The sequence below is a fragment of the Misgurnus anguillicaudatus genome, chromosome 1 (genome assembly GCF_027580225.2).
Source record: "Misgurnus anguillicaudatus chromosome 1, ASM2758022v2, whole genome shotgun sequence".
Lineage (NCBI taxonomy): Eukaryota > Metazoa > Chordata > Actinopteri > Cypriniformes > Cobitidae > Misgurnus > Misgurnus anguillicaudatus.
The window spans coordinates 31,828,745-31,838,782 of record NC_073337.2 but is presented as its reverse complement, the minus strand read 5'-3'; the positions used below and the strand labels follow the sequence as shown (position 1 = coordinate 31,838,782).

The 10,038-nt window shown below is 39.0% G+C and overlaps 1 protein-coding gene across 1 annotated transcript; it reads right to left on the bottom strand.

Annotated features, from left to right (window-relative positions):
• Window positions 1-889: 889 nt before the first annotated feature.
• LOC129432315 (C-type mannose receptor 2-like) lies at window positions 890-9,126 on the bottom strand. Its single transcript, XM_073869132.1, has 4 exons — window positions 9,009-9,126; window positions 8,590-8,935; window positions 1,412-1,737; window positions 890-1,283 (listed from the first exon to the last, which is right to left on the bottom strand). The coding sequence occupies exons 1-4, from the start codon at window positions 9,043-9,045 to the stop codon at window positions 922-924; spliced, it is 1,071 nt and encodes a 356-aa protein (XP_073725233.1). The 5' UTR covers window positions 9,046-9,126; the 3' UTR covers window positions 890-921.
• Between the last annotated feature and the right edge of the window lie 912 nt (window positions 9,127-10,038).

The window sequence follows — 10,038 nt, the reverse complement described above, 5'->3', positions numbered from 1 at the left end:
GTATAAGATTCAATCATGATGTTGTTACAAAAAAGCTTTTCTCAAGTAATAATGAAAAAGTGCTTAAGTTAAACTAGTGTATCAATCATCATATGAAACTTAAAATGGTGACTATCAACAAAAGGCTTCATGCGGCAATGAATGCTGGGTATTAACATAGTACAAAATTCATCTAAGACTCCCAGCATGCATTGCAAGAGACTTTTTATCTGATTTCTTTGTTGATTTGTCACAATTTTTGAGGTTTGTATGATGAGTTTTGACTAACTAGAACAACTACACTGCTCATCACTGCTTTAACCGTCCTATCCTCAATATCTTGTATGGTTTAATAAAACAATATAATAAATAATAAAAGTGTTTTGTTTTATTATACTCAGTTGAAAAAGCAAACAACTTCACCTTATGTTTTAAACAGTGTTTTTATAAATGCTTTTGAAAGATAATTAACTTACTGATCACAATACTGGTGACCTACAACATGTTTAACAAAACATCTATATTGTATTAAATCTTAATAAAAACTATTGTACCTGTGTAAAAGAGAAATAAACATGTTTGTAAAGAGTGAAGATGGTGTTTGTGTTTAATTCATCTCTGGTGAGATCTTGACAGATTTAATGTCTCGATCTGTTATTTCCAGGCTGTATGGCTGTTGATGTTTTTTAAACCTGTACCCCTCTGTTAGATTACCATCACTCAAAGTAAGTAAATTGTTTAATTCACCTTATACTCAGCTTTAGCTAAATAAAAACTAGTAGTGATATTGAGTAAAGTTAAATAAATATATGTAAATCAGAACAGATGTTAAAAGTTACAGTGCATACTGTAAAGTTGCATTGCTCTAGATCACCACAGAAAAAATACTGTAGAGGAAATATACAGAAGGTTACAGACAAATACAAAATGATTTCATTAATCTTAATATCTGCTGCAGATGAAGTTGAGTTTGTGAGATTGAGGAAGGCTGATCCAGAGATGATCTCCTCCAGACTGAACTGCTCCAGCTCTGTGTTCAGTGTTGCAGTCCATCAGTTTTGTTTCGTTCCCTGAAGCCCAATTCTGATAGCACACGACCTCTCCTCGTATCCAGATCCAGAGGTTCATTTGACAGTAATAGTGTAACCCCATCCACACGGCGTCAGTAGAGGACTGATTAATCACTTTAGTCACCATGAACTGAATCTCCTCTGAATCAACTGAAACCAGATCCACATGATTCTCTCTGCAGTATCTCAGAGCTTCAGACCAGCTCAGATTCATCTGGATCAATATCAGATCATCTGAACACACAACAAACACAAACTACACATCAGATCAAAACAAACATACACCACAAACACTGAACTGAGATCATTTTAATAATGAAGAAACTTCTGTCATCAAACACACATTGACTTTTATTACTCACCTTCATGACACACAAAGGTACGAGGGTAATTGCAAAGCCAATTATTCCATTGAACCCCAATGACCACTGCACATTTTTCAGTATCAGGATTATTTGGTTCACCATAGCTCCAGTATCTGAATCCAGATTCACTCTCATCTGACCACTCCCATGAGTCACTGAACAGACCAATCCAGACTTCAGATATGTTTTTGTCATTCATGATCTTCTGAATCTGTTGATTCTCAGTCTGATTCCTCACACTGATCAGATCAGTATGATGCTGTCTGCAGAAGATCTGAGCGTCTCTCCATGATACTGAAGAATCATCAATGATTAATCCTTTACTGCTCTCTGTTTAAGAAAATAAAGATTGATTCATGATTTACTTTGACTCTTAATACACTTACAGTATAGATGTCAATCTACAGAAACTCTTAACTTATTCAACTGTTCAGTTACTGCAGTGAGTTTGCTTCTCTGTTTGTCTGTTTATATTTCTCTCAGTTTAAAGGCAGGGTATCTGATTTGATCCAGAAACATGTGTAGTTATGCTGGTTAAAAGTCTCCTCACATCCTGATAGCAATCATTATGTTATGTTGTTTAAATGTATTTTTATAAATAAATGTCATCTGTGTTCGGTGTATGACCAAAAACTGTTCAACAAATCATTGAACTCGGAACAAATCATTGAACTTGGACCGAACGCAATCAATGAACAAATGCAATTTTTGCTCCTCTTCTGTGAATGTATTTTGCACGCCCTGTTCATGCAGACATCATACATCATCCGTGCGTTTACATGCTCTCACCTCACATTTGTAAACAGAAGGAGAATGGCAAACAAACGTTCCTACTGAATTAACAACCTGCACCGGAGCCACAAAACCAAAGACATCTTTTTAAACAACAATGGAAAAACCATCTGGATCAGCAAAGAGCAAAAACCTGAATTAAAATTGGTATAAGCGGTACTGCTTTTCCACAAGATGCAAACAGCTGTGGAAGGGTCTGAAAGGATCCCCTTATGAAAATTAACCATGTTTTTTGTGGTTAAAGAGTAACCATGTTTTTTTTTTGGTGTATTGATTACTTTCAGCAAAACCAATTTTCTTAAGGGTCATTGTAGTGTTTATTTTACCATACCATCAGGGGCGTGTCTAGAGGGGGGGCATGGGGTGGCACCGCCCCCCCCTTGGAATATGATTGGCCCCCCCTGGTGCCCCCCCTCCAATCTCATTGGGCCAGCTAGATTTACTGTCAACCTGAAAATGCCCACCGCACCATTGGACCAGAGAGCTGTCAATCACTGTTTGATTTGAGACTCGCGCGAACGCGAAGACGAAGCGAGCACAGTAGTTGCGCGTTTTTAAAACAGGAGGCAAGAGACACCACGACACCCACCGCACAATTGGACCAGTTGTCAATCACTGTTTGATTTGAGACTCGTGCAAACGAGAAGAAGGAGGGCGCCCCGCCACACACTCAACACTGGCACAAATCAAATAGATTTTCCATGATTACCATTTACATTTTATTTTACTATTTAAAACGGCTTCATGTGCTTTTGCAAGCGCTCAGCAGCGCCTCTCTCTCTCTCTCGCGCGCGTGCACGCTTTCTCACTGCTGCGTGCGGAACCTCGACAGTGCCTCTCTGACACTGAGTGAAGGAGTTAAAAGTTGGCAGTGTTTTCCACCTGGGTTCCTCCGTTGTCTTTTCACGTAAAAGTTAACAGTCCACAAATGTTACTGACAGAGAAGACGGAAAGGTTAGTTTCCCCCCCCCCCACACACACACACACACCAGTTCTCTGTGCACGAGCTCGCACACGCGCGCACGCTTAACAGTATTCTCTGATATTTTTGATTTTGCGAATTGTGAATTGTCTGCGCTATACGCGTCGCGATCTACAATAAAACTATCACTCGCATTTCAAATTAAAAGCGCTCATAAACACAATCAGATGAGAAGAGCAACAGGCTCTGCCCTGCATGAGACACACAGGTAATCCGAAATCACCTCGTATCAGCTCTTCAATGTAAATAGTTTCAGACAATGTCGCATTTAAATTAGTATTTTAGCAGTATAAAGAAACAGCTGGTTGGATTAAACACGAGGTGTTATTGGGTCGTGTTTAGTCACTAGCTTAAACTCTTTCTTGTTGTCTGACAACAGAACAGATAATATGTAAAAAATAGCATTCAGTTTTGTTAAAATACAATATAGGCTAATAAACAATGAAAGTCAGATCAGACAGAGTAGAAAAACACATTTTTAGGCTAATATTTTCCCAAAATCCTGATATGTCAGAATGTTAACTAATACCAGCTACACGCAATGTAGATAGCCTACTTAAAGGAACAGTTAGTTCACTTAATTTAAATGGTCATATACCTAAACTTGTTTCAAACCTGTATGAGTTTCTTTCTTCTGCTGAACACAAAAAAGAAAAGGGTTAAGAATGTCGGTAACCAAAATCAGTTGATGGATCCCATTGACTTCATATGTAGGTACAAAATAACATGCAGTCAATGGGGTTCATCAACTTTCTGGCTACTAAGATTCTTCAAAATATTTTATTTTGTTTTCAGCCGAAGAAAAACTCATACAGGTTTGAAATAACTCTAGGATGAGTAAATTATGACGATTTATTTAAAGTGAACTATTCTGGAACAGAACTGTTGTTTAATCCATGCAAAATACAAAAAATTAATACCATCTATATTAGAACATGTGGCATTGCACAAGTTTTTGGGAACCATGCTTAATATTTTCTAAACCAGTATTTATTTTCATTTTAATTTTTTGATTGGCCCCCCCTGACTGGTTCTCGGTCCCCCCTGTGCCCCCCCATTTATAAAATCCTGGAATCGCCCCTGCATACCATACCAACTTTATTTGTTAAAGGGCCATTTCATCGATAGGAACATTAATCTTTATGAAAAGTGAGTCATATTTGTAGTCAAAATGTAACATAAATGTAGAATTTTGTGCCTATTTGACCGAGAAAAGACAAAATGTGACTTTAGAGCACATTTGTATGAAAAACTACAACTCCCACTATGCACCACAATGCACAGCTCTGCAAGCCACTCCCATTAATCGGAACACGGCTCAGATATGATATTGTGTACATAAATGCCACGTTAGTAAAACAAAGAAAATAGCCACCACCACTGTGTCTGACAGACACCAATCATGACTTACTTTTAAACGTGATGTTTCATTGTGGTACACACAATAACACTCTGGCCTGGTGTCTAGCAAAGTCTTATTCAAACAGTAACGTGCAGTTTCAGATCTGCAGTACAAATGTCTTTTCAAGTACTTAAAAAAAGGGTATGCATTTTAAATGTTTATTTAGTTTTACCAATTTTATTTTTGTCTCGTGTTTACTGTAGTTACATCTGTGTTATATTGGCCTCACTGCTCTCACAATATAGACATATAAAACCCCGCTCAGATATGCTATTGTGTATATAAATGCCACCTTAGTATAACAAAGAAAATAGAAACACTTACTTTAGTTAGACGTCCGTTTATCCCTGCATCCTGCACACAAACGCGTCCCCTGCACAATATCTCCACAGACGCGCTGCCTCAGCTCTTGGAGCTTTGCTCGTAAACCGAAACACGTCTTTTAAATAAGCACGCGACCAGAAACATTCACAAAACAAACGTTCATATCCTTATCTGATCCAGAAATCTTACACCGAAAGCACACAGCGCGAGTCTGTCCAAGCTCATATAATCCGCAGCGCGTTTGCTTGGAAGCCGAAACGCGTCTGTAAAATAAACATGTCCAAACGCGCGCAAAGTTGCTCTCTTGCCTGGAAACCTTCACCAAACGAACGTCCATATCCTTATCTGATGCAGAAATGTTATAAAGAGGGCACACAGCGAGAGAACAGGCAAGCTTCTCTACGCAGCAGAGGCCGATGGTTGCTGTGTCTTCCACGGGCTCCTCTACCCAGCCGACGCCCAGGCTCCGGCTTCTCCTCAGGCTTCTGATCTGCCTGAGCTCTTTGCAGTATTGTGGCTCATAAAGGTGCAATGAACAGCGGATTAGAGCATCACGCTTGCGAAATCACCCTCTTCTATATTATATTGATTAACTTCCACTGTTATTGTAACATGAAGTCTGACTGGCTCCACAACTTCTGTTTAGCTTAGCTTAGCATAAAGATGGCGGCTGATCATTTTTTTTTCCGTCTTTGTTCGTATATTTTCGTAAGTCCCACCCACTGATCTGTAATTGGTCTGAAGTGTGAGTGGATCCCACCCATAGCCCCCACCTTGGAAAAATGAGGAATGAGTGTCTGTAGTCTTTCACACTCAATAGAGATACAGGATTTCCTTCTTTCAATGACGCAAAATGACGATTTTTACATCATTGAAAGAAGGAAGTGCCTCACTGAAATCAGTATTTCTCCCCTATGCACGACCATTCAAAAACATGACTGGGGTTCTAACGGTACAAAGCTTAATGCAAATGGGTGAAGTTTCCCTTTAAGCACTTTACAACAACCAAAGTTGACCAAAGTGCTGTACAGAAGAAATATACATATTAAGACCACACACTAAAACATTCACATAAACAGGTTAAAACGATAAAATCACTTACTGGTTGTCAAAAGCCAAGGAGAAAAGATGAGTTTTAAGAAGTGTTTTAAAAACAGATAAAGAAGAGGCCTGCTTAACATTCAAAGGCAGATCATTCCATAGCTTAAGGGCAGACACAGCGAAGGCTTAATTTTGGGCACAGTCAGGAGCAGCTGATCATCTGACCTGAGAAAGCGGGCGGATTTATAAGAATGTAAGAGCTCAGAGAGGTATGGTGGTGCAAGACCATTTAGAGATTTAAAAACAAATAACAGAATTTTAAAATGGATCCTAAATTGAATAGGCAGCCAGTGCAAAGAAGCTAAAATTGGGGAAATGTGCTCGTGATTACGTGTGCCCGTTAAAAGACGTGCTGCTGCATTTTGTACCATCTGAAGACAGGTGATGGAGGACCCACTAACCCCCACATATACTGAATTACAATAGTCCAGCCGTGTAGTTAGAAAGGCATGGATTACAGTTTCAAAATGCTGTCTTGACAAAATTGGCTTTATTTTGGCCAGCTGTCTCAAGTGAAAGAAGCTTGATTTGACAACAGCTGTAATCTGACTGTCAAATCTAAGCTCAGGGTCCACCTTAACTCCTAGGTTTGTGATATTAGATTTAATATAGGGTGTCAAGGAACCCAGATCTACAGACGGGGTCCCAGTGGTACCTTCAAAAACCATCAGTTCAGTTTTTTTGTCATTAAAATGTAAAAAATTCAGAGCCATCCAGGCCTTTATGTCATTGAGACAATTGAGTAGTTGTCCAACAGAATTATCATTTTTCTTTTTAAGAGGTACATAAATCTGACTGTCATCTGCATAACAGTGGAATGAAATGCCCTACTTTCTAAGTATGGAACCCAGTGGAAGCAAATACAGAGAAAAAAGTAGAGGGCTGAGGACTGAGCCCTGTGGGACCCCACACAAGAGAGGAGCAGAAGAGGATACAGAATCACCTAAACTAACACAAAAAGTTTGATCCGCTAAGTATGACCTAAACCACTCCAGTGCTATGCCCCTGATGCCCACCCACTGCCTTAACCGTGAAATTGAACCTGAGGGCTTCAAATGACCAACAACCTCCTCCATAAAAGACAAAGTCACCGGCTCAAAATGATCAAAGACAGCCGAGCAGGGGACAGAGATTGAAGGGTCTGAAGGTACAATTTGAGACCTGATAGAAGTGACCTTATTTATAAAAAAGCAAAGGAAGTTTTCACACATAGCAGGGGATGCCTCGACAAAAGCATTTTGCGGGGCATTTAAAAGTAAGTCAATGGTGTTAAACAAAACACGAGGCTTGTGACAATTTTCCAGAATAATATCTGAGAAATGTTTTCTTTTAGCATCCTTAACAGTTTTTTGATAATGGTGCCAACAATCCCTTAACATTTGAAGAGACACCTGCAGTTTGTCCTTCTTCCACTTGCGCTCAGCTCTGCGGCACTCGCGTCTGGCAGCGTGCGTCATGTCATTTAGCCAGGGCTCAGATTTAGTTTTAGGCTGCCTGAATTTTAATGGAGCCACAGTGTCTAAAACAGTTTGACAGGTGGAGTGAAACCATGAGCTAAGCTCCTCTGTGTGCAATACAGACTCAGGAATGATGGAGATCTGACTGAAAGCAACCGAGAACTAAACAGCAGTGGAAGGGTTAATCATACGACAGTGCCGTGCAGCAGCGCGAAGTTTAACTGTATGATAGGCAAGAGCAGTCTCAAATAGTACAGGCATATGGTCAGAAAACACTGCATCACATATCTCTAGATTAAAAACAGGTAAACCATATGATAACACCAGATCAAGTGTGTGTACGTGTTCTTGTGTGGGTCCAGACACAGATTGCACAAGATTAAAAGAATCAATGAGGTTTAAAAAAACCTTTGCCCTTTTGGTAAGGTAGGTAACCGATATGATTTTATTTGAATGGATTCAGATATTCTACTTTGATGAAACATTGTGTTGCTTATGTAGTTTGTGTACCTTTACGAATTAGCGTACCAATATTTATGTTTTCAAAATTACAAGCAGCTACTAGATCTTACGTTACACAACTGAAAACATGCAGTATCTTATTCCAATTTAAAATAGTTGTTTATGTTATTTTGGTGATGTCATTCACTTAGTACTGTAAAGTTTTCTCACTGGTGAATGACACGTGAGATGTGAATGTCTGATCTGTGGGTGTTCGTGTGTTTAGGAGGAGACGTGACTTTGGATGGTGATTTGAATGGATTGAATTTCAGTGCTAGTAGGCTACCATTAGCATTTTTAATATCAGATACCCTACCTTTAATGAAACTATCACACAGAGTGAACTTTAGGTATCAAACTGTGTTTTTTTATGTAAAGCTGCTCTGGAACAATGAAACAATTGTGAAAGCGCTATATAAATAAAATTGAATTGAATGGTGATCATGTTTATTATCACCTATCAATGTTTTGTAATGAATTTTGGAGTGAATGTGTCAAACGTAATCTCACATGATATTTGTGTTTGTGTGATATGTTTATTATTGTTGTCTTGTAAAGTTTACATCTGATGATGTTTTATTAAGTGAAAGGTTGATGTTATTTTATGAAGCTTTACTCACCATTGTAGCAGATGAATCTCTTGTTCATATTACAGTCCTGATGACGCCATGATCCATCTCTCATATAAACACAATGATCTGAACCATTTGAGTCTTCATTATACCAGTTTATATATTTCACAGGATCACCCAGAGACCACTTCCATGTATAAACACCTGTATTCATCAGTCCAATCCAGACATCACTGTTTGTCACACTCAGTTGATTGATGTCATTGATGTTGTTGACTGTGGCCAGATCTGTGTAGTTTTCTCTGCAGTATTTCTGAGCTTCAGTCCAGGTCATCTTAATGTTTATGTGGTGATAGCGGCGCTGAATGCATTCAGATAATGAACAGAGAGCTATGAAAGAAAGAGTTTGAGTCAAATCTCATGAGATTATAAAACAAACATAAAACCACAAACACAAACTCACCGATGAGAAGAACGCTGAAATATAAAGTTTGAGACATTTCTGAAAAACAAACACATTGAAAACATCAGATGTTGATTTTATTCTGCTTGTTTTAATTTATTTTGAATGTGAAAATATTAAAAGCACAGTAAGTAGGATTTTCTCCCATCTAGTGGTGAAATTGTATTTTGCATTCAAATGAATAGTGCTCTCTAGCACCTCACTTTTCCAAATGTGTGTTGCAACTACGTTATGTAATCACTGATCTCCTTTTTTGTTTCAGCTGGTTCACATGTTCTGAATGAAAACGCATTGCGGAAACGTTTTGGTAGGCTAGTAGGGATGTGCATCAATGCATCGCGTTCCCATTAAAAAGACCTGTCTAAAATCGATTCTGAATCGCTCCGATTCTGTGTTTCATGCACAGCTTGTGCGTGTACTACGGCTCCGTGATCAGTAGGAAGTCCTTATCAATCTAAAATCACTACGAGTTTGAGTTGTTTATAACGTGCATTTAAAAAAGCAACACTCATCAAACACAATCATTTAAAATATTCTTTTTTATCATGAAAACACCTGAAACAATCTGAAGAACAGCGATATAAATATGCCTTTAGATATTTCCTGGAATAGTGGCTGTTTCTCAATATGCGTTCTTCAGTGATCTTGCGTCCTCGTGTCCTCGCTCTACGTCATCATTAACAGTCGAAGTACATTCCAATTCTCAAGAACGCAAGTACAGAGGACGCATGAAAATACCCGGATGTGTTCTTGATATCGATGATGCATCGAGTGCAGACTTGTGCGCTGAAATTGCTTCACACCCCAGAAGTCATTGCGGCAAAACAATGGCGGAGGTCAGGTGACCAATAGGAAGATCGCACACATCTCAATTCTGATACGTGCGTTCTGTGTTCTTGCGACCTTCTGAGTTCGTTCTTCCGAGGTCGTCTAGCAAGTTCGAGCTCCACGAGGACACAAGTCCGTTCTTTGCGTTCTTGCATTTGAGAGACAGCCAGTGTTTGTAATGCTACTTCTTCTGTGGCACAAA